The sequence below is a fragment of the Pagrus major genome, chromosome 21, assembly GCF_040436345.1.
Source record: "Pagrus major chromosome 21, Pma_NU_1.0".
NCBI lineage: Eukaryota > Metazoa > Chordata > Actinopteri > Spariformes > Sparidae > Pagrus > Pagrus major.
This window is the reverse complement of record NC_133235.1, coordinates 9,772,404-9,797,405: the sequence shown is the minus strand read 5'-3', so window position 1 is coordinate 9,797,405 and position 25,002 is coordinate 9,772,404. Positions and strand designations below refer to the sequence as shown.

Below are 25,002 nucleotides of genomic sequence, written 5' to 3'. Positions count from 1 at the left end.
ATAATGTATTTCTCAGTTGATTTTTAACATAATTTATTTTATTTTGTATTCATAATCTGATTCTGCTTATTAACAAGTAACTAAAAATGTCAAATAAATTTAGTGGAGCAAAAAGTACAAAACAAAAACATCATATACTGTCACAGATTAGTCTGAATACACTGTTGAATTTGCTGCTTTGTATTTCTCTGTACAGCAGAGGGAGCCAGATGCACAAAAAACACTTTTCTTTTTACAGGATTAAAATCATTTGGGGGCAAATTTCTTTTGTCATGGGGAATGTTTAAATATTAAAGCCCCTGTCCATTAAACATTAAAATGTTTTTCTTTTTCTTCCTACAGTTGAATGTTTGAGCTTCACTGTGTAGAATGATGTATGTGCAGAGTTTGACACTAGAAGGCTGTTTTTGACATTAATTGCTGAAAGTGTAAAATTTTCTGCGCTCACTGAAAATCCGTTTTAAGAGGCGGGCTTACAAGCATGATTTGTGACATCACAAAGAACTTGGAAGCCAATCCTGGTCCAATATTCAGCATACAGTGTGATTTGGAAACTTGAAATCTCCAGCAGGTGGATAATCAATGTGTTTTCTTTACTAAAATAGAGGTTGAGAGTCACAGTGATTTAATGACACACTCAAAAACATAATAACACATTTATATATCTTGCAAAAACAAAAGACAGTGTTGGGGTCACCACATCAGGTTTTATTTGGACTTCATGTTTACAGATTTGTCTCTTTTATGTTTGTCTGTCAATGTATAAAACTGTGGCATTTGCATTTGCATTTGCATGTGCTCGTGTGTGTGAGACTAGTGTGGCTGTGTGTGGGGCATCTATGTGTGATGTTTTTTCCCTCCTTGGAGAAGATATGTCTACATGTTTTTATCCCCTGAACAAACTACGGTAATTACAGCATAACATGATGTAAGAAAAGTCTTCAGCACCACTCAGATGGCTTTGTTCTTTATTTCTACTTTAGCACCTTTAATGTAAATACTGACTTTGTGAAGAGAGCGAGAGACTGAGCGAGAGAGAGCGAGAGAGAAAGAGAGAGAGAAAGAGAAAGAGAGAGAGAGAGAGAGAGAGAGAGAAGTTTTTTCTGCAAACTGAGAACCAGTACAAAATAAAAACAAAATAAAGCCTACAATTTTTTCCATACACATTCAATAATCATACACCTCTCCTCTGGGATACTACTGAGTGTCTTTGGTTGGAAGTGCCGACCATAGATTTAGAATGAATAGAACAACCAAGTTACGAATCATATTGCATTCCTATGTGTTTCTGTGTGTGTCAGTTGGTCCTACATGGATTGCTTTTTGCTTTTGTAAATAAATCTTCACCTACAGCAACTGGATAAGTAGCCGTCTCAGTGCCTTACATCCAGTAATGATAATGATCACAGAGGCTTGTTGATGCGTCTGTGTGTGTTTACGTGTACAGTGAAGGAGCTGGCCCTTCCTGCATTCTGTGGATTCTAATTCTATGGTGTAGAGAGTTCCTCACTAGCATATCCAGCGGACAAAGCGCTCAAAGAATGCGGCCTTATTCAGCATGGCGTAGTCAGCTCCTCTAAAGATGGCCGACATGTCCCCTAGCGCCACCTTCCGCAGCACCTCTTCATCCGTGTCTGTTCCTATGGCGATCACCGTGGGAACACCTTCTGCTCGCCTCATGGCGCTCACGCCCTCATCCAGCTGCTCGCTGGATGTGATGCCGTCAGTGATGAACACAAAGGCCAGCTCAGCGTTGCGACGGGCCAAGCGTGCTCCCTGCCAGAAACACAAAATGCAATATTAAGGGCATACACTTATTTTTAGATAAGAGGATTGATCTCTGTGTTGAACCATGCGGGAAATAGCTTAGCATAGCATAAAGACAACAAGCAGGACAAAACAGTGAATAAAACACCAAATTGTCACTGTTATTTTTGTTTGTGTACAGATGAAACAACGTGGTACAATATATTAATTAGAGGTGTTATTATAGAGGCCGATTTTTAAGAACCAGGCTAGCTGTTTTCCGCTGCTTACAATATTTATGCTAAACCAAGCTAATGGCTTCAGTTTTGTGCGTAAAGGAATAGTTTGACATTCTGGGACACATGTTCATCCGCTTTCTTGCTGAGAGTTAGATTTTAAGATTGACACCTCTTATGTCTGTACAGAAGATATGAAGCTACAGCCAGCAGGCAATCAACTTAGCTTAGCATAAAGACTGCAAACAGGAGGAAACGGCGAGCCTGAATCGGACAAAAGCTAAAACATCCTCTAGCTAACTACTCAATACGTTATATTCACGTGTTTTATTAATATGTATTAAAAACAGAGTGTAAAAATAACAAGTTTTGGTTTTGAGGGGTGTTATATGCTAACGTTAGCTTTTAACGCCACTTTTTCCTCTTGTCTCCAGTCTTCATGCAAAGTTAAGCTAATCGCCTGCTGGCTCTTGCCACATATTTCATGAGATGAGAGTGGTATCTGTCTTCTCATCTTGCTCAAGAACGCAAATTCCAAAAATGTCAAACTATTCCTTAGCTGGATACCTGCCTACAAATCCAATACTAGTGTTTGTGTTTTTATGTACCCCTGAAATCACCACATTGTTGACAGCGTGGATGATGGCGCTGCCCAGAGCAGAGGAGGAGTCCATGTAGTTCACCGCCGCCAGTGAATCCGAGATCACTGTGAGATTGTGTGTAAGTGGGAACTCCACCCTCTGTTCTGTAGGGCTGCCGTACTGCACCAGAGCAAAGCGGGCATTCCTTTCGTCTGACTGGCTGCCGGCCAGAGTGAGGCGGCGAGCTATGTTCTCGATGAACTCTTTGGCTCTGCGGTGGTTCTCCAGTCCCATCCTCTCAGAACCATCCAACATGAACACCACATCCACTGGCCGCTGAACACAGCTAGCCACAGCAGGCTCTGGAACAGACACACAGATATAATGTTTTAAATCAAACCTGGTGGTCAGTGAGCTACAGCTGGAACACAGATGCTTAGAGGTCAAAGCCAGCAGAAGACATACTTTGAAAAGGTTTGCTTCCATACATGCTAGTTGCAATCCAGCTGTGTGATGTCATTCAAACCTTCTGAGATCAGTAGTGCCTTATCAAGAAATCACTTTTTTAGTGTGCTCTACAATTTTATTCTTTTGAGATGACTTCAAAAAAACACGAATACATTTCATTTAAAAAAAACATACTTCACATCAGAAAGTTGCAGTCACAGAGCTTACATGATACCATAACATCTGCGGCTCTGTAGTCATTTTCCTCTAGTCATCCTACTTCACAAGCCAAGCCACATGCAAAAAAAAAAAACATGCACCAATATGGGAATAGTTCCTTCATTGTCAGTGCCAAGTCAATAAACCAAACATCCACATACACCAAACTTCTGACTCATATACAGTATACTGTGGCATGTATAAAACCAGATATTTTCCACATGTCATGGCCTTTTCACCGACATGAGTAATTCACAGGGCACAATAACGGCCGTAACCATGGAAATGTGCAAAACAGCTAAATAAATGTCATCAGAGTGATTCAGTGAGCTCGTGATTCACAGTGGAAATGAGGACTCATCAAAGAGCCACTGTACACCATACAGGAGCAACATGAATGGCTCTACAGACCAGTCAGCCTCCAACAAATGGATGACATCCGTTTTCCATGTGAATGGAAAACGATCCTCCACTAAGGTGGAAGAAATGATATGTATCATATTTATAACAGACATACTTATGAAACAGCTCCATGTACAATTTAATCAGAAAAAATCTTTGTCGAGAGGGAGCAACATGAAACCACCTTTGAATTTTGGCCCAACATAGTAACTGTTCATAAGGCTGCTCTGAAATATTAGCACAGGACCAGCTTCATATCATGCGGTTCTTTTGCATCAGCCCAGGTGTATATTGCACTGTAGAGTTTTAAAAAATGCCCACAGTTTTAATAAAACCTATTTTATGTCCAGCAGTAAGCTTATTAGTTGTTGGCGTCCATAATGGCGAGGTAGCATGGGTAGCATATTAGCATTAGCAGAGTCCTAAGGCTTTCTCGGGGTCTCCCATAATGTCTCCATAGACATATCTGAAGGAGTCGATGAACAGCTGGGTCCACTGCTGCCTGTCCGCTCCCTGGGCGATTTTGGCTCTCTGGGCGGTGTACGCCATGGTTGCAACGCCAACCCCGTACTGCTGCTCGCTCAGGCCGTTCAGCAGGCTGGCCACACCCTCCAAAGAGGTGGGGACCAATGAGGGGCTGCCTTCCTCAGCCAGTGGCTTCCAGGGGGAAGCGGTTTGCCCCACAGTGACGCCCCCTCCTGAAACAAGTGGGCGGAATAACATTGTGGGCGGGGTCCCACAGACACGGCGCATCATAACAGCCAACAAAGATGACGACGGTACACCGAGTTTCACTAAATTGCAAGTGTAGTGTTTACAGAACCATTAATTAACTGCATCATGGCAATGGAGGTGAAATGATACAACTGTTTAAAAAAGACGTATTGCCCTCAGTTCAAGCCGAAACGCATCTAATCCTTGATAAAGCTCAAAGGCGTCAGTATGCTTCAAGTGAACTAGTTGGTACAGAATGTTGTCCGAACGTGTCTTGAGGTGAAAGTGTTTATACCTGATCTGAATGGAGACACTTAAAGGCAGGGCAAAGGAACCTGCTGTCATAGAGAAGTGTGGGGTTTGTTGAGTCATACAGTGGGGCTAATGGTGCACACTTTCTGACAGTCTCTCCTCTGAGGCATTCGTGGAGTTTTACGCATGAAAACTGAGGGACGAAATTTTGTAAAGACTACTGGACTAAATTGAATTGTCTGTTTTGGAACGATACAAAATTGAACACATCTCCCTCAAATCTGACACTGTTTGTCAATCCGACAAGCAGTTCCTTTGGAGCACATGACGCCTTAAAGGTGTAATTTGTAAAATATGGCCAGAATTCAAGGTAGCTCCAAAAGTATAGGTGGCAGCATATCACCAGAGAAACGGACAGTCGCTGCTCTTTGCTACATCCTTGGATGTTGTCAGCTACAATTAGCTTAGGTGGCAGTGGAGATAGTGGCCCTATTAGCTGAGTGGAGTTTGCCTGTTTGTGAGCAACAGGCACAGCCTCCAAGACCGACTGAGGTCAGTTTGACGACAGAGGATACAGTACAGAGGTGATTTACAGCTGCTCTGACCAGGACCATGACTCCCGGGAGGAAATATGTGCAGCAGGCGGAGACAGGAGAGGCATGAACCGGCAGAGGACCAAGAGAGAGTAGAAAAACCAAGACTGTTGTGGTCCGTTATATTTTGTTTATGTTGAGTTTGAATGAAGAGTGTTTTACGATGAGTTACAGAGGCAATTAAGCAAGCCTCAGTTTGGTTCAATGGAAACCTGAATTCAGACGGTGTATAGTTGTATTTTTTTCTTCTCTTCACATTTTGTTAATTTATTATACTTGACGTTAAGAGAACTTAAAATGTGGGCAATCTCCCCGCTCGCATACATCTCCCAGCTGAAACTACTGTTAGACTATCTTGAGGTTCAAAGTGGTATTAAGAGACAGGACAGGCGGGGGCTAGCTGATTAGCATGTTAAATTCAGTCGATATCTTTGCAACACAGCAAATACATGTCTTTGACATAATGTCAAAACTGTTGTTTTTATCATTCTGGTGTTAATGTTCATCATGTTCATTTTTTGAATGTTTTAAACTTAAAATCTGGCCACATCTTACAAATTGTCCCTTTAATAATGCTGGTTACTCAGGCCTAAAAGCTCAAACAGCATAATATTAGAAGAGGACACTAAGAGACACATTCAATTCAAAAATCTTACCTGATTTACAAGGTAATTCTGGGCATATGACGACTGGATCTAAAGCAAAAAAAAAGACAGAATGTCAGGGAGAAAGGACAAAAAAACAGTTTCTCAAATGCCACCAGATTAACCTATATTGCGTGTTACTATGATGAGTGTACCTGGGCAGAGCACGGTCTCAATCTTGTCGATGAACTCCTCAGCCACCAGGTCTGCAAAGCGCCTCATTCCCAGCACCCTGCCGTCCCTCTGGCAGGCGATGCTCTTCAGACTCTCATTCTCCTCGATCTGGTCGAACATGTCTCCGATACCGATGGCGCTCACGTCAACACTGGGATCACTGCTCAAATGTACAAACACAAGCAATGAGATACAACTTTTTCCTTCTCCACAAATGCTAATTGTGAATCAAATAATACAGCCAGGGTCACGCACTTGCAGAGGTAGGTGAGCAGCGAGTCGTCATCTCTGGGGTCGAAGCGTCCATCGGTGATGACAACTACAGTGACGTTGGCTTTGGCTCTGCGGCTGTCCCTAATCAGGTTGTCGTAGGCATACTTCAGAGCGGATGGAGTCCATGTTCCACCAGCGATCCACTCCAATCGCTTCACTGCATCCTGAATAATGGAGAATAATGGAGGTGTTTTTTTGAACAATTGATCTCTATGGCAAAGAGGAATAACCTGTAACAGACTTTGAATACAATGACATCTTAACAGGATCGTTTCATCGTTGGTGTTGTCTTTTTATGGGATTTTTTTGACAACAATTTGTAAAAGTCAATATAGTCACAGAGACATGTACACATATGTAACTGTGCTGGCTCCTGTCTGCCTCGTGCATGCAACACGTTTGATCTGACACCAGATCAAAACACCAGCCTGGATTCATTAAGAAACATCTGGACAAAAGAGACAAAAGAACTGACAGTCTGTGTTGCACCCTAAAAATACACTCCAAAGCTATATGCAGATGTGCAGATGTGTCAAGTGAGACCTTGAAAGCAGACAGCGAGTCAATCTTGGGGTCGTCAAGTTGGATGGCCTGGAACGTTCCACTATGACTGTACTGGACAACTCCCACTCTGGTGCCTGGGAACATAAACAACTGTGTTTACACCAAGTTGGCAACCGTCTTGTCAAGTTTTGTTGACATAACTTTTGGTGCAGATCCGGAAAAAGGGATGGATTCAGGAAATCTTTCTCACTATCTTTAACATCGTGAGATAGGGCATTTTTCGACATCTATGTTAATTTCTCAGAGAATAATGCATGGACCTTGATGAAAAATCAGGTTTATTGAGGTGGCTGGTATCTATGAGGGGACTGTTTGTCAGAGGTATGTGGTAATTTACATAAATATCCAGAACAGAAATCTGAACATTAAAAAAGGCAAGGTTGAAAATTCTTGGTTCATTTTGTTGTCATACTAGAGTCAAAGGTTTTTACAGAGGGATTTTTTTAGCACTCCATGAATCAGAAAATACTGTTTAAAATTTTTGCTATGTTGTTAGGAATAAAATGTTATACACAACAGCCTATGAGCCTCTGTAAAAACCTCCAGGATATAGATAATATAATATCTGTGCTACTGAAGTGGAGATTTCTCGCTCAGAGTATGAAAATACTGCCTTTAAAGATATGTAATGTCATTTATACAAAAAATTGTGACCAAGGTAAAAGTTTCAACTAATAGATATAGCAAGTTCTCGCAAATTTTATGTATAAATATAAATGTGAGGCATTATCAAAATTTCCTATCCAAATATTTGCTAATTTGCATACATTCCTGAACAAAAACTTGAACTAAATTAAACACAAAACCCATGTTATGGAAGCACAAGTGCCCAAAGTCCTAAAATTGATCAGAGCATGAATACAAAAAAAAAAAAATTGTAGACCATATTCACATGGCGGCCATTTTCCTCAACAATTCGCTCAGGGTGGGAAGCTAAAATGCTGGGATAATGTTACTGCTGCTGTGTTCCATATTAGAAGTTGTATAAAACGCAGAAAATCTGACAAATACTTATTTTATCACAGCAGCTGAAAAGATGATGGATAGCGAAAATCTGGAGGGACGTCGGGGCATATTTCAGGATTAAACAACATCTTTGATAAACTATTATCGTCCGTTAGTGTTTAACCACGTCCTAGCTAGCATTACTGTTGGACTACATCGAGTGTGTTTCACTTCCAGGCTTAAATGAATGTATCCAAGGTATGTGCTGATATTTTAGAATTAATTTACTGCTTTCCTATCTTATCGCATAACACTATCAAAACATTATGTAAGCTCAGAAGTGGTTGAATGCTAATGTTAGCTAATAGGTCATCAAATATGTTGTTTTACCTTGAAATGTGGCCTTATGTCCCTCCAGATTTTCACTATCCATTGTCTTTTCAGTTGCTGATTAATTAGTAAGCATTGAAATGATAACAATTTGTCATATTTTCAACATTTATAGGACAACCTGAACACTGTACTATGACATCTGAGCCCTCCCCCTGAGGGCAACATCAGAAGAAAATGGCCCCCACGTGAATATGGTCCAAGCAAGGGAACATGTGCAAGAACAAATGCATGTCTACCTGTATCTGCCTGGGGGTCTTTGGCAAGGGATCCTAGTCTGTTGATGGTGTTGATGACAAAATTCTTCTCCAGGGTGAAGTTAGTCATACCAACCGACTCTGAGCTGTCGATCACAAACACAATGTCCAGGGGTCCACAGCGTTTCTCACAGTCTGCAGACGAAAACACAAACGGTGAGAACCTGACAGCTCGTAAGAGCTGGGTCAGATCCTGAATGGCAACACAGCGATAACCAAACTCACCACAGCAGCCACACGTTTCCCTGATGTAGTTCATGACATCACATTCCTGACGGAAGAAAAATTATATCATTAAATCCATCACATCCTCTGTGTGTTTCTGCTTATATTCCAGCGACAAAGAGTGATTAGATGTTCTTACAGTCAGGCCGGGGTCTCCCTCAGGTCCAGAATCTCCCTGTAGGGGAAGAGAACACACAATATCACATCCTACCTTTGGGCCAGCTACCAGATAGTGCCAATGTTTGCACTATGTCAGTGACCAAGAAAACACCTGTTTGTGGGTTTTCCTTATTTACAGTGCAGTTCTTTTGTACTTACATCACGCCCAAGCTCTCCTCTTGGCCCTCTTAGGCCAGATTCACCCTGAGGTCCTGGCTCGCCCTGTTACAAGCAGAAAAATAGGCATTGTGTTACTGCAGTGTACAGACATCTTTTGCTCCAGAGACAGCATGCATCCAACTATGACGAGTTACTCACTGCATCTCCCGGAGTTCCTTTATCTCCAGGACCGCCCTTTTGACCACAGTCTCCTCTGCTGCCACGAGGTCCACGGTTGCCCTTCTCTCCTCTCTCACCCTGTACAACAGCAGAGAAAGCTTTGTCGGTCTAGTGTGTCACATCTACTCGCAAATGTAAAGAGATGGAGTGTACGTTACCGATGGTCCTCTCGGCCCAGGATAGCTAAAGCCAGGTCTTCCGGGGTCTCCCTGAATGGTGATGAAAGAAACAGTCAAGACAAAGAACTGCAGCTTGATACCTGAAAACAGTCCAGTCCACAGTCCAATGCTAACACCCACCCACCCACACACACACACAGTGATACATACCTTTGGTCCAAGAGCTCCAGATTCTCCTCTTGGTCCAGCATCACCGGGGTCACCTCTGGTTCCCTTTAGTACAAGCAGTTTTAATGTAAGCTACATGAGGTATCTCTGAGACACTTTTTACATGATGTCCAAATGTGACATTTAACCTACATTTTTCCCAGACTCTCCTGGTACCCCTGGAGGTCCCCTGGGGCCTGGCAGGCCGTTGTCTCCCTGTTCAGAGGAGAGAAAGTTACTAAAAGTGCAACAAAGGAGACAGATTAAAGAGTTCAATGGTGTATAGTGTTCATACGATAACACGAAGGATATGACTAATAATACGTCTCTTCTCACTTTTGTTCCTTTGTTTCCTGATTCTCCTGCAAGTCCTCTCAAGCCCTCTGGCCCCATTTCACCCTGAAACATAAAACCAGCGATATGACCCCCTTAGTGGTGGAGTAATACATCTCAATAAAACAAATAATTTGAGCTGAGGCAAAAATCAATATTTAACAATGTGTTGATTAACTCATACCTTGTCTCCCTTAGGTCCATCCGGCCCTTGGCCACCTTTTGGCCCATAGTCTCCTCTTCTCCCCTAGAACACAAGAACAATTAGAAAACCAACACGAGGCAAATGCGTGCGAGAATGGAAACATTAGATTATAAATGAATCTTACCAGCTCTCCTCTGCCTCCTGGAGATCCAGCGGTTCCCTAAGAAACACAACACACAGGTGAGCTACATGACGCATGAAATGATTGTGTGTTGAATGTTCTGTCTGTGGTGATGAGTCTTACTGGGTTTCCTTTCTGTCCGGGGACGCCAGGTGATCCAGGACTTCCTCTCTCTCCCTGTGGAAGAAGCACCAGAGGTTAGCATTTCCCCTCCAATGATCCTCAAACCATTTAACATGACCTTAGACCTAATATCTGCCCTTGGAAAGTGCAGCTACCCCTGTCCATGTGTTGCAGTTTACCTTGGGTCCAGATTCTCCAGATGGGCCAGAGGGACCAGCTCTTCCAGGGCGGCCTGCATCACCCTAGAGACACGACACAAGCGCACATGCACACATACAATTAGGCAGAATTGGATTGCTGATGGATTTTGTTGTAAGTGAAAGCGAGACTGTACCTTCTCTCCATCAGTTCCAGGAGGACCACGTTCGCCGACATCTCCGGTGTGACCATCAGGACCCTACAAAGCATTACACACACTGTAAATAGGCAATAACACAACACAATAAAGATGTACTAATAATTTTAAAGGTCCCATATATTAGAAAGTAAGATCCCTGTTTCTTTTTTGATCATAAAGCAGGTTTAAATTTCAATCCATGAAGAAAATAACGCAGCACCAATTGAGAAACTGTGCCTTCAATGAACTGTAAAGACTTCCCTAAGGTGGTAATCCATGACCCCAGCACAGCTATGGTTACAAAAACACAGGCAGAGCTGATGCAGAAACACAGTGGGCGATGCCTGCTCAGGCATGTAAGAGCTGACCAATCAGAGCAGACTGGGCTTTTCGGGGGGTGGTGGACTTAAAGAGACAGGAGCTAAAACGGAGGGTTCAGACAGAGGGTGACTAGAAGTGTTGCAGCAATGGACAGTATGAGAAAAAAATATGTTTTATGGCACATTAAAGCATGTAAACATTTTCCAGTAGGCACCCCAAATAAAAGTATGAACCTAAAAAATGAGGAAAATATGGGACCTTTAAATTATACTGAATGTCATACTCTGTCGCCTGGGTCTCCTTTGCAGCCAGGAGCACCGATCCGTCCAATTTTACCCTAGGGAGAAGAAGACGAAGAAAGAAAAATTGCATTACAAAAGAGGCCAAAATCTGAGATCACTTGAAAATCAGCCACAGCCACGATTTGAAATTTTCAGAATAGAAACAGGTTTGATTCTATGTGGCATTTTGTCCCCTAATTCTCAAAATTCAGCCGTATGCAGCACCAACCTTCTGTCCATCTGTTCCATTGCGTCCTGGGATGCCAGCCACTCCCTAACGACAAAGAGAGGAGACAATCGGATGAGAAAGAGCAATGACTTTATTAAATGAATGATAATTAACAGATTCGGTATTAAATCATAATTAGAAACAAGTCTTACCTTTTTCCCCTGAGCTCCAATTTCTCCCTGTGGGCAGACAGAAGATCAGCAGTCATTTTATGCACAATCAATATTATCATTCCTCTACATACCCAGTAATTTCTTGAATATTTCACCCTTTCAGACAGTTTTAATTCCTGCATTGATAAACTTGATCCACACAAAAGGAACATGATGCCTCACCTTCTCGCCTTTAAGACCTGGTTCTCCCTGGAGAGAGGAGAAAGGGAAAAGACAAATGATTTAGAGCAATGTTTCACATCCGTCCTACTGTAGAGAATAGTGAACGATTGGTAGGTGGATGTTCAGTGTCTTACTTTGATACCGGGCTGACCGATGGGACCCTCAATACCAGGGTCTCCTGGGCGACCTCTTTCTCCTTTGAGACCTGGATCGCCGTTGTCTCCTTTAGCTCCCTGCGGTCAGCAAGTTAAAGGGGGAAATATCAGCGAAGATGACAGTGACCAGTATGACAATTGTGTGTGTGCGTGTGTGTGTGTGTGTATGTGTATGTGTGTTTGTGTGTGTGTTTGAAGCTCACTTTTTGTCCTCTGTGGCCTTTAGGACCGGGAGGCCCTGGTGTCTCCAGACAGGACACACTGTAACACTGCGTTACACAGGAAATGAAGAACAGTCAGTGATGACAGTCTGAAACATAAATCTTTATGATGTCTCTGATGATTGGTCCTGTGGTCATTCTTACCTCTGTATACGCCAAATGTTTCTGTGAAGACAAAAGAGACAAGGTGTGAGCAGGACAGGCAGTGATCATGTTTCATGTGTCTCTGTGGGTGTGTCTGTGTGTTACCATCGTCTTGATGATGCGTTTAATGGTCTCATCGTGTATGATGGCTCTGCCCTGGCTCAGGTCCACAGCCATGAAGTCCCGCCTATAGACTGTTGCTGGAGAGTTGGCGATCTCCCTCAGCCCTGTCTCTTCAACGTTTTTCGATGCGGCCACGACAAACATCCGGATGCCCTCGTCGCGAGCCTTCTCTGCTGCCACTTTGATACCCCCGCACGGGTTTCCAGTCACGTGGCCGTCAGTGATGACCACAGCAAATCGGAGGGCCTTGGGGTGTGAGGCTGAGCGCAGCATTTCGTGGGTCATGTTGGTGAGGGCGCAGTCGATGTAGGTGCCCTTACCCAGGTAACGGATTCCATTGACACGCTGGAAACAGAGTAAACAGAACATGACTGGTTAAAGCTGGATCATCAATCGGGAAAGGGAAATTCAAGGGCCCCTGAAAGGATCAAGTTCACTTTGTTGTAATAAGTTAGTGGTAATTTGATGTATTGATCATAACCTTTAAAGCTCACTAATATTTACACCATACATAACCAGAAGTGTAAAAAAGAAAACTTCCTGCTTTACAGAGGTTACGTGCGTCTTGGCTGGGATCATTTGTCAAGTGGAGACTCCAGGAAGTTACTGCCACCAGTCAGGAAGTAGTGTAAGACACTTTGATTTGTTTCATTTTATATACTTTAGTTTTTGTACAGATTAAACAAACAAGATAACGTGTTAACCAACTAGCTTTAGATGTGCAGACGGATTTTGTTTAGGCTAGCTGCTTCCCTCTGTTTCCAGTCTTTGCGCTAAGCTAAGCTAGCTGGCTGCTGACTGTAGCCTTGTATGTGAGTGTTACTGATCTTCTCATCTGACTCTGTGTATCTCCTGAACTAGCAGACTATTCGTTAAATAAACAAAAAACTACTTAACTACTTAAACGTTATGTTAAGCAATATGTAAAAATTGGTTGTTGAATTCAAACTGCCATATCACCAGAGTAACTGCTAACTGCTGCTAATTGTATTATGTTAGCAGTACAGCTAGCCGGACATCCAGGGGGGTAGATGGCATTTACACTGCTTGCACAGGAGCTACTGAGGTTTTCAGGCTCAGGGCTAGCTGGTTAGCATGCTAATTCAGTAGATATCTCTGCAACACACCATACAGACAGCTTAGACATAAGGTCACAACGGTTCTGTCTTCACATTCTGATGATAATTATGGTTAATTTTTTTAATTGTTTTGAAATTTTAAATTCTTTGAAAATTCTTACAAACTGCACCTTAAATATAATTAATTTAATAAACGTTCTTGCTCATTAGAGTAAATGATAAACAAGTTGCTATTAACACTGAAGCAACACATTTAGCTCTGGGCTAAGTGCATAAATACTACAACAACTTGTAGTTTATTTCTCCTGAATATATGTTCATCTTTTATTCAGATTATGCTTTTTAGGCATTTTGGCTTTATTTGACAAGGCAAAAAGACACACAAAGTGGATGGAAACATGCAACAAAGGTCCTGGTCAGAATCAAATCAGTAGCTTTGCAACTGCATAGACAAGACTATACACCCATCTTGCATGAACCAGCCATTTTTGCTCTGTAGTACACAGCGTTGTGAAAGGCTTGTTTATTTTCTTAAATAGTTTTGCATTTCTAGGGCGCAGGGGGTGCTCACGCGTGATTTTTGCCCTATGGCCCCAAATCAGATTTACCTAGTCTGGTTGTTGTTTAAAGGTCCAGTGTGTTGGACTTAGTGGCATCTAGTGGTGAGGATGCAAATTGCAACTCACAAAATTCCCCTTCGCCGCACCCTCCCTTATGGTGGCTGCTTAAAACATGAAAAACATGAAAGTCCCTCTCTGGAGCCAGTGTTTGATAGAAACATGGTGGTGCAACATGGCGGACTCTGTGGAAGAGGAGCCACTCCTCCGGTTTATATAAAATGTATTCTAAGGTAACGGAAACCCAACCATTTTTAGTTTCAGGTGATTATACGTCAATAAAAATGTAATTATGATTACTACATTTCATTTCTGCCAATAGATCCTCCTAAATCCTACACACTGGAGCTTTAACAAGTGTGGTAAGCTAAAACACACCCATGATATCAGTAGTCATTTGAGCAGCAACTTTCTACTCTCCATAGATTAAATTATCAAATACTTGTGATTCATTAATATGTTATAATAAACTTATATTGAACAGGTACCAAAATGCAAGCTGAGCAAAGTATTTTTTTCTTTAACTTGATGTTAATATGTGACATGTATGTATATGTGTATTTGTGGGACTCACAGCAATGAAATCAGCCCTGGGTGCGATGGCACTGAACACCCTCTGTTCCTGGGAGAAGTGCAGTCCACCGATGTTCCAGTTGATCCGCACAGCACCTCTGATTTCTTCATCTCTTAATTCGTTGACAAACTGCGTTGTGAATTTCTACAAGAACAAGACACAACACGTCATACGACATGGCTAATACATCTGACTTGGTCGACCGTCATTTAGAAAGTGTGTTGAAGTTTTTAGTAATAAAATTGTAGATAAACAAGGAACCTTGATGCTCTCCACCAGGGATCCAGGCGGAGGCTCCTGCAGGGCGATGGTCTCGGATGTATCGATGGTAAAGTACACGTCTATGGGACATTCATTCTTCTCTGGAGGGGACACGCGAAAAAGATTCATTAGAACCTCCAAGGACAGTTTCAATGCATATAAATCAGCAGTGTGAAATGTTCCACGTTATATCACTACAACTTTATGACATATTAGCATGTTGGGTTTCAGTCTCACGACACTTACTCGAGCACTCTGTCGTCTGGCCGTGAGTCAGGGCTCCAAAAAGAAGACAGATCACGAAGACCTCTAACCCCAGCATCTTCCTCTTCTCCTGTCTGACACATACAAGCACGAGTCACACACAACTGAGCTAACAATCTCCTTGTTTATTTCTCACTTTATCTCTCAAAATCAGTAAAGTGAAAACGGAATTCACATATAAGACATGAAATACAGGAAAAACACTGAACCTGGAAAGACAATTTAAGGCCTAAATCAAGAAACTATGCGCTTATTTTAAAATGAACAGCATTGTAATAGCCTTTTACTTTAATGTGGTCTAATAATATAGAATTGTCTTATTATTCCACATGCTGTGTGACTGTTGCCAAGTAGTGTTAGTTGATGGCCAAAGAAGTAATAACTCCATCTAGATTCTGCACCTGGTATCAATGCTCGGGGAACAAAATGGCTGCCACAGAGTTATGTAATAGGTTTGAAAGCCATGACAGTAGTTGAACATGGCTCGTCTTTCTTGTGTTTAATGGTGGTAATGGAAACAAGAGAAGGTAGAACAAGTGACTGATCTCAACATAAGCTGACATTTGCCTGGTTATACATCACTCATGTAATAACCTAGAAACAGCCAAATTACAGCAATAATCAATGTGAGTTCAGTCGGAGTTTTCAAGAGACTCAGTTTGATCAACTAAAACTTGTTCGGTCCAAGTCTAAAAAATGGAACTAATTACCTACACAGAGCACATCACCCTTTTAAGTCAAGTAAAGAATTCTATAACAACATAACTGTGGTGTTGACAGGGAACGAACTGACTCTGGCAGCAGAGAGCAGGCTGCTGATTGAATAGAGCAGGGATCACATGTTGCTTTGAAACCACAAGATTTTAAAAGGCCACAATTTGCTGCCCTCCAGAGGCTTCTCCTTACCTCACAGTGACCCTGGGTTGACTGACTGTCATGGCTGGATTAAACCGTTAGGGTGTGCTGGACTCGGGCATACAGACCCTCGTTTGTAATTTGGTTTGAAACAAATTTATATAGGAATATGCAGCATGTAAATTTGGACAAGACACAGGAGCTGCCTAAATGCCCTTATCATCTAATGTTTGCAAATTCTTAAAGAATTACAAGCAAACCAATCACAGTGTGACACACACATGATATGAGGCCTTCAGGGCCCCTGAGTGCTCAGTTAATATTCCAGCTCTGTTGCCTGTGAGCAAAGGGGGGACACCTGTAAGACGACTGCCCTCACACCCAGTTAACTCTGTCTGACGCTGGTAGCAACATGTCAACAAAGCCCAAAGCTGCCCTCTCTGTGTCTGTGTCTATCCATCAGTCTACATAAACTCCAAAGAGCTCAATCCAACAAGTGTCCACCACTGGACCTGCCACCTGTCCACTCCTTCATACTGTATGATCACAATGTAAAAATCTGTACCCTCACCAGTGAAAAACAGGAGAGAACTAGAGCCCAGTCAATATATTGGTTGGCCAATTTGGCCTGTCACAGATATATCTGTATCTGCGAGAATGTTGTCCAGTATGTGCCGATATTCATTATTTTCATTGATGGAATATAAAACAGAAAAGATGCTTGGGGTAGGTTATGATTATTAAATTCCCAGTGAAGTTTACTGTTTCAGTGCAGTCGTCAAACTGTAAAATATCCTGCCTCCATTAAGTATGTTTCTTTCTCACAAATATTTGATACCAACATATGAGGGATCATAGCAAAAAATGTGTTATGTATATGTTGTGTATGTGTTAGAATATCAGATGATATATCCTTAGCAGGATTATTTTGCACCCTAATATCGGCATCAGCATCTAAAATCCAGCATCGGTCCGGCTCTCGAGAAAAACAATTATTATAATATTATTAATATAATTACAAATGGAAATTATTTTCATTATAATTAAATGTCATCCTGCCAGGAGAACAATTTTACCTTAATGTTCTCAACTTTTCTCCAGATTGTGCGCAAAACAAATGACATGTAATTCAATGTGAAGTCATCTCACACCTTCCCTCCAGCTTCTTTATCCAGCTGCACTGAGTCTTCATTTCCAAGCCTTCTCAAACACATCTGAAGTGCACACCAACCAACAGGCTGTGAGCCACGCGCTCTGCTGTGGCTCCCTCTAGCGCACACACAGCTGTGAGCTGCGGAGGAGTCGCTCCTGCAGATGTTCCCACTGCTCTGCCTCTGTCCGCGCCAGGGGAATGAGTGGGAGTCCTTACAGTTTCCCATCAATGCAAAGGTGAATATCACGAGGAAAAAAAAATCTATAGAGATAACAGCGCGGCTGATTTTCTTGAGCAATAGTTTGTGGGTGTTGCTGATTAAAAGTGTGTTCGCGCAGGAGATTGGATTTGCCAAGAGAAGGCGCTCATTTCTGCTGATAAGAAGGAGTTTTAAGAGATGCGGGAAGGCAAAGAGAGAGAGAGAGAGAAGCAGAGACACACAAGAGGAAAGAGGGAGATAGAGAGGGGAAAGAAACACTGGTACATTGCTGTGCGTAAAAGTGCTGCTTACCCGAACTCTTTCCAACAACTTGAAAACTTGGTGCGCAGCTGATCCTCTGTTGATTATGTCCTCATCTCAGCAGAAGGGGAAGCCGAGAAAGAAAAGGGGGATATGGAAAGAGAAAAATGGCAAGTAAAGCCCTGGATGCGCGTTTACTTCCCGCAGAAGAGCCGTCCGTTCGCTCTCCTGTCCCGGTCCAGCCCCAGCGACAAGCTCTGATCCCTCCTCCTGTACGCGCACGGCGCACCCCAGCAGTGGTTCCTGCTGTCCACTTGGAGGCGCCATGGCTCTGCAGGAACTGACACGTGCATGCGCGCGTTCACGCGTGGCCTATTGTACCAGTATTACTGCCGTGCACCAGTAAAAGAAGATGACAAAGCGCAGCTGGAGTGTTGAACACCCCCCACCCATCAAATATGCCTTAAACCCCACAAACAGACTATAATGCGCGTTTAGTATCAGGAGATATGACAATTTTATAGCTGTGGCCCTCAGCGGAACACATGGCGCAACCCTGGGGACACACTGAGCTTTCATGTCCCTCAGATAGATCATTTAGGCGGCTTTTACAGTTGATCTCATCCACGTGGTGAGTCAGAACGAAATAGAGCAGGATAAAGAGCAGACTTGAGCCCCCCATACTCCTAAACACACACACAAACGGCTCTCGTTTGTGTGTGGTGGTCTGGTTGCAATTAGTAGGCCGAGTGAGAGAAGTTTACATTCGGTGTAAACAGTGACAGACCGTCCATGAGTCTGCTCACCAGGTTTATAACCATAGGTGATTCAGCTGCCCCGTTTGCCTATTTGTGTGTGTTTGTGAACAGGGTGGGAGGTCTCCATTTTAGAGGATTTACAATGTGCGCACACATCTGCACAGACACAAAGTCAATGTAAAGCATATTTCGTTGTCATTTCATTGTTGCTGAGACGCTGTGACATGTGCAGCAACATGCAGCACATGTCACAGCGTCGAATTAGCTTGATTCCTCTGGTGTGGCCTGCAGAGCTGCCAATGCATTAAGCAGCAACACTGCCACTAATGTGTTATCCAGGCTGGAACACAGGAGGCGATGTCAGGAACAGGCTTTTGCATCCCTTACATGATATGCTATCAGCTGGGAGAGGGAGATGAGGGGTCAGGTTGAGTATGGAGTATATGTGACATGACATCAAGGTAGATGTTTCCCCACTGACGTAGGGAACGTGGTTCTGATCTGATCTGATATATATATTCACATATAAAAACGTATTTTTACACAATTCTTAAGTTTGAGTGCCTTGTGCTTTTTTAATTGACTTCATCTGAAGTGGGCTGTGATTAGTTTAGAGGTGGCTGGAGGTGAAACAGATGTCAGCATTTTGCCATGGCGACCAAGTGCAGATGAGAAAGAAGAATAAGAAGAGGAGGAGGAGGAGGAGGGCAGCTGCTGACCAGAGTTATTACTCACTGAAGCTCTTCTCTCTGCCTTGGCCAGGGAAGAGTTTTTCCCTTAAAAAGAGAGGAAGAGAGGAGTGGAGCTCTCTCTCTCTTTGTGTGTGTGTGTGTGTGTGTGTGTGTGTGTGTGTGTGTGTGTGTGTGTGTGTGTGTGTGTGTACATGTGATGGAGAGATGTGGAGGTGGGGGGGTTCTGTTCCCTCTTAAAAGTGTGACTCATAGAATAGGAATTACCTCCCTCCCGAATCAGAGTAAACCAGTCTCTCTCTCTCTCTCTCTCTCTCTCTCTGTCTCACACACTCTCTCACTCTTTTTTTTTTTATTTCTTTCACATGGACTAAAAGAGCATTTCAGTCTGGGGGGATTTCTGCATAATCAGTTCCAGAAACACAAACAGCTCAAGTCTCCCAACATCGCTGCGACTTTTCTCTCGCTGAGCCGCAGAAAACACAAGAAACGACTCAGAGAGGAGGCCACAATAGAAACATGAAAGCAAATCAAGCATGTGCATACATATGCAAACACACAAATCTGCACAGTCAGAGAGCAGATACATGCTCATGGTATCTGCAGCGAAATGTCAGCTCTAAAGCTTGTCTAATCTCTCGGACTGTGTGTCTGTGTATATATATGGGAGTGACACTGTCCCTCCAGATGTTTTCCAGTGCAGCTCCTGAATCTGAAATGCTATATTTAAGAACAAATGAACAGGATATTACATTAAACCTACGATAAGCTTACATTCACTCCTCTTTTCCTTTGCTTCTTTTTGCAATCTTTTCCCCTCCTTCTCCCCAGATGTGCTCTCTGTTCAGACAAGGCAGCTGGGAGTCGTTACCTCGGTGCATCATGAACACGCACACAAGGTTGCGCGCACATCATCCACGCGGATCGTCCATGGACCAAGTCCATGTGCAAAACTTGTGTCACTACCAGTGAATTTCGGTGGAAAAATGGTTGTGCTCAGGTTCGTAAGATGGTAGCGAGAGTTCAGATCGCTCTGGCTTCAGGAAAAAAAAGGAGGAAAAAGGAAATTGAGTTTCAGGAGGACTACAGAGGAGCCAAGACAAATTTCTGAGGAACAGTCCCCACCACACACAAATCACACACATATACATGCACACATGCTGTAAATCATATGTGTGCATCACTATGCATGCGGGCACACCCATGCATATGCACACAAATAAACACACAAACACATGCAAGCAAGAGCTCTGTGGAATGTTGTGATTAGTGCAGTTGTGGCTTCAAATTATCAAAAATGACTTGAGATGTAACAGTCCAGAGACTTACAGCGCATGGACGTGCACATACACAAACACACACACAAGAAGGTACACACTGGAGATCAAAACAGTGGCTCAAAATCAGGACTACAGGAAAAAAAGGCAGCAAAATAACTCAAACAGAGACAGTTCCACTGAAATTCTGCTGCAGTCTGACTGTGAATATTTATTGTATAACACGTGTCTCTGTTTGAGCCACAGACAGGAAGACAATTTAACATTTGTGTGACTATGAACTGTATATTTTCTGGGCTAGGGTTAGGGTTAGTGGGTCCAGTAATGAAGAGCAGGTCACAACAAAAACGTGTGTAGTGATACACCTCTGACCTCTGATGGAGGAATTCATTTTTCTCTTGGTCCCTTTTCAAAAGGGAGGCCAGAGGTCAGGCTCTGTGTTGCTGGAGGGCACCTTCGCAGGCGGGTACATGCTGACACAGAAGGTTCGACTTGGGACTTATGTTAAAGTCACTTTAGGTCACACTGTCAAACTGCTGCACCGTAATGACACAGAATTAGTGTTCAGTCAAAGTCGAAAAGAAAATGATGTACTGTCATACTTTTGTGCATTTGTGCATGTATGTATAATACTGTACACAATACATACATATCATATACACTGTTGGTTATTATATATTACACTATACCTATTCATTATTATTATTATGGTTGTATATTTTGACCTACCACACTATGGTCATACTTTATTATATCTCTGATTCTTCTTCTACTTCATTATGTTATACTACTAAATTTCACCTTACACATGATACTTATATATGTATATACTTATATCTCATAATATTTATGTGTATATAACACACACATATATATATATATATATATATATATATATATATATATATATATATATATATATATATATATATATATATGTGTGTGTGTGTGTGTAATCTTGTCCATGGTCACAGTCTTTGTACCAGTCCAACAGTTGAACAGACATTTAACTGCAATCTTATATTGTCAACTTCATGGCGGTGCTTGTGGAAAAGTCATGGGACCAGTATGAGTCATCCTCTGGGGAACATAGAGTGAAAATCCCTTCCCCTTTCCAGTGGACCACCATGGGACCAGTGGCGGACTCAGGATGTTTGAGGGGCAGGGGCAAAAAAAATTAAAAGGGCACTGGCTGAATGCAGTGGGGCACCAGCATGAGAAAGTTGTGATATATTTACAGTGAGTACATTTGTTTAATGCACACCAAAACCCATGACACAAGGTCCTACATGATGGTTAGCTTATGAAACCGCTTTCGCTTGACTACAGGTGTCGGTATGGTGAGACCACTGAGAATCTGCCCTCTTAGATGCCCCTATGGTAGATAACATGTGATGAAGTGCCTTCTAGAGTGCCCTTCCAGTGGACAAATAATTAGTGCCCACTCTTCACTATGAATATAGCATGGCTTTCTGCACCCTGCGGCCACACTGCTTAAAGCTGGTGACCTTTTTATTTTTTCCTTTTTTATTTTGGGTCTATATAGTCTAATGGTCCCAGCATAGGAGTTGAACCTTATACATGGCCTGAGATGTTGTGCCTTGGAGGCCTAAATCAGGGGGAAAATACTACTGTAAATCTCATGAGGGCATTTCCATTTGTATTTTGTTTTAAAGAACTCAAACACAGTGTACTGCAAATGTGTGAGACTGAATATTCATAATGGGACAAAAATTCTAAGCGTGTTGGTCCTGTTGTTCAGGCCCCCCCCCCCAGTCTGAGATGTGGAGCAGGCAGCGCTCTGCGTAGGTGATGTCATGTAGCCGCCTCCTGCTCACCAGCATGCGCATGGAGTTGCTACATCAGTACATCATGAACACGCACAAGATCGCGCAGACATCATGAACGCGTGTGGTCAAGTCCAAGTGTGAAAACTAATGTCACTACCAGTGAATTTCAGTGGAAAAAGGTTTCACTGAGGTGTGTCAGATGGTAGTGAGAGGTCTGATTGCTCTGGCTTAGTAAAAAAAAACAAGAGTAAGGAGGAAATTTGATTTCAAAAGAACTACAGAGGAGCCAAGACAAATTTCTGAGGAACAGCCCCCCCGACACACAAACACACAGCCATATTCACACAAATCACACACATATACATGCACATGGGCTCTGTGCAATGATGTGATATATGCAGTTTTGGCTTCAAACCATTAAAAATGACTTTGATACAGGAGGAGATGTATCAAACAGTCCAAACACTTACAGCACATATACACCGATCAGGCATAACATTATGACCACCTGCCTAATATTGTGAGGGTTCCCCTTGTGCAGCCAAAACAGCTCTGACCTGTCAAGACATGGACTTAAGACCTCTGAGGGTATCCTGTGGTGTCTGGCACCAGGGCGTTTCATATTGGATCCTCTGGGTCCTGTATGTTGGGGGGTGGGGCCTCCATCGATCAGATTGGGATCTGGGGAATTTGGAGGCCCGGTCAACACCTTGGGCCCTTTATTGTGTTCCTCGAGCTGTTCCTGAGCAGTGTTTGCAGTGTGTCAGGGCACATTGTCCTGCTGGGGGGCCAATGCCATCGGGTAGTGATGTGGTGATGAGGAGGTGTACTTGGTCCACAACAGTGTTTGGATGGGTGTTGCGTGTCAAATGGCATTCACATGAATGACAGCACCCAAGGTTTCCCAGCAGAACATCGCATTGTGATGAGATGATCAATGCTATTCACATCACCTGTCAGTGATTTTAATGTTGTGGCTGATTGGTGTATGTGACCATGTACTGTATATTTTCTGTACATCCGGTGGTGAAGAGCAGGTAACAACAGAAACATGTTGTCCATTGGCTCTGGATGGATGCCTAAAGGGAAGGGGTGGACACTTTCAAATTTTAGCTTGCTCTTGCTGGTTGCTCTGGACTTACACCCCGAGCTTTAGGAGTCTAGCTCTAACCCCCTAACCCCTAAACCTGACCCCATAGTGTTTAGTGGTGAAGTTTGATGACAGTATGGTGTTGACGACTTGAACTGTGACCAAACTGAGTACTGTGGAATGATGCCAGCCATGAAAATGTCGAATATGTTAGGGTACAGTAATAATGAGGTTTATGCTATTTATTATCTATAGTGCTGTGCTTATTTTGTACAGCCTCAAGATGTGTATGTCTTCTTTATTATTGTCCTACTTGTTTGTCTTATATATATGGTGACACTCAGTTTACCCCTTGGTGGATTAATAAAGTATTTTGTATCGTACTGATCGTATCGTATCTTATCGTATCGTACTGATCGTATCGTATCGTATCGTATCGCATCGTATCGCATCGTATCGTATCGTATCGTATCGTATCGTATCGTGTCGTGTCGTATCGTATCGTATCGTGTCATGTCGCATCGTGTCATGTCGCGTCGCATCGCATCGCATCGCATCGCATCGCATCGCATCGTATCGTATCGTATCGTATCGTATCGTATCATATCGTATAACCCTAACCCTCTGCTTTGAGCTAAATGCTCACATCAGCATGCTTACATGCTTACAATAACAATTTTAAAAGACTGATGTTCAGGAGATACAGTTCTGTTCATGCTGTTTGCCATCTTAGTTCAGTGTGTAAGCATACTAACGTTTGCTAATTACCACTAAATACAAAGTGCAGTCATAAAGCAAAGTACTGGAAAAATTAGAATTTTTACTTGATTATGGTGCTAGATCAGAAGTCAGGGGAGTTTTAGAGGGTTGTGATCCCCAGCCCCATATCACTATAAGGCTCTTAAATCAGAAGGCGATTTGAGAGGGGATCTCATCCCCCTTGTGAGCAAAATGACCAGTCTCCATCCCCCTCTATCAGAGAGAGTGCAGGAGCAGAGGGACTGTTGAGTTGATTATGTTTGTGTAGTCAGTCTGACTCATTGGTCCTTTATCTGACCGGGGTTTGTACAAGTAAGAATCTATTGTCTGGACCACGGCTCTGAATATCAGTAATGATAAATCCATGGCATTTTCAGTGGTGCTGAAATAACAGATGAATTTGTAATTGCGCCTTTTTTCTCTCAGTCCCGTCCTTCTGCCTGTTTTTATCTTGGATCTATAATATTCTCCATTAGACTCAATTATATGCTGTATTGTATCTATACTCTATAGAGTAAGTACCAAGTAGTCAAAAAGTGTGAGAGGACCATAGAGACACACTGCTGCCTGTAGTATTCTTATCATATTCTTATAATATTTCAATGATCATTCAGTAGTGTCTGTGCGGCTCAAAATACACACAAGAGCAAACCACCTCCTTACCAAAATATGTTAGGTGAGACATGACTACAGATATAGTTTTTACAGATATAGTCCGACCACCCCCCCTTTTGCCCCCATGGTTTAAAAAACGCTGCTAAGTGCCCTCTTGGATGCCCCTATAGTAGATAAAACACGATGAAGTGCCCTGTACACTTTGTTGCCCTTGCATTGGAAAAAACGTGGTGAAGTGACCTCTCTTCACTATAATGCATACATTCGGTGCCCTTTTTATTCATTTTTTTTGCCCCAGCCCCTCAAACATCCTGAGTCCACCACTGGGGTTAGGTAAGTGTTAAGTT

General features: G+C 42.7%; 1 protein-coding gene across 2 annotated transcripts; it reads right to left on the bottom strand.

Annotated features, from left to right (window-relative positions):
• Positions 1-687: 687 nt before the first annotated feature.
• col6a2 (collagen, type VI, alpha 2) lies at positions 688-17,869 on the bottom strand. 2 transcript variants are annotated; one of them, XM_073492009.1, is made up of 32 exons: positions 17,729-17,869; positions 15,192-15,283; positions 14,946-15,046; positions 14,685-14,828; positions 12,397-12,759; positions 12,292-12,312; positions 12,130-12,195; positions 11,906-12,004; positions 11,772-11,798; positions 11,589-11,615; positions 11,437-11,481; positions 11,210-11,263; positions 10,603-10,665; positions 10,448-10,510; positions 10,269-10,322; positions 10,149-10,184; positions 10,004-10,066; positions 9,823-9,885; positions 9,640-9,702; positions 9,490-9,552; positions 9,319-9,369; positions 9,140-9,238; positions 8,981-9,043; positions 8,802-8,837; positions 8,663-8,708; positions 8,420-8,572; positions 6,825-6,919; positions 6,264-6,445; positions 5,990-6,168; positions 5,847-5,885; positions 2,591-2,925; positions 688-1,776 (listed from the first exon to the last, which is right to left on the bottom strand). In XM_073492009.1, exons 2-32 carry the CDS (start codon positions 15,265-15,267, stop codon positions 1,510-1,512), a joined length of 3,036 nt encoding a protein of 1,011 aa, XP_073348110.1. In that variant the 5' UTR covers positions 15,268-15,283; positions 17,729-17,869; the 3' UTR covers positions 688-1,509. The 2 variants fall into 2 exon arrangements, with proteins under 2 accessions (XP_073348110.1, XP_073348111.1); XM_073492010.1 differs by having other exon boundaries at positions 15,192-15,279.
• Positions 17,870-25,002: the final 7,133 nt, after the last annotated feature.

Bases quoted from the DNA above. Each gene is read 5' to 3' on its own strand.
- col6a2 (XM_073492009.1), bottom strand. From the start codon at position 15,267: ATGCTGGGGTTAGAGGTCTTCGTGATCTGTCTTCTTTTTGGAGCCCTG. The intron at 12,005-12,129 runs GTGAGCTTCAAA...TGCTGACCGCAG, and splicing joins AAGGCCACAGAGGACAAAAA to GGAGCTAAAGGAGACAACGG. The intron at 6,446-6,824 runs GTCTCACTTGAC...TCCATTATTCAG, and splicing joins ACTCGCTGTCTGCTTTCAAG to GATGCAGTGAAGCGATTGGA.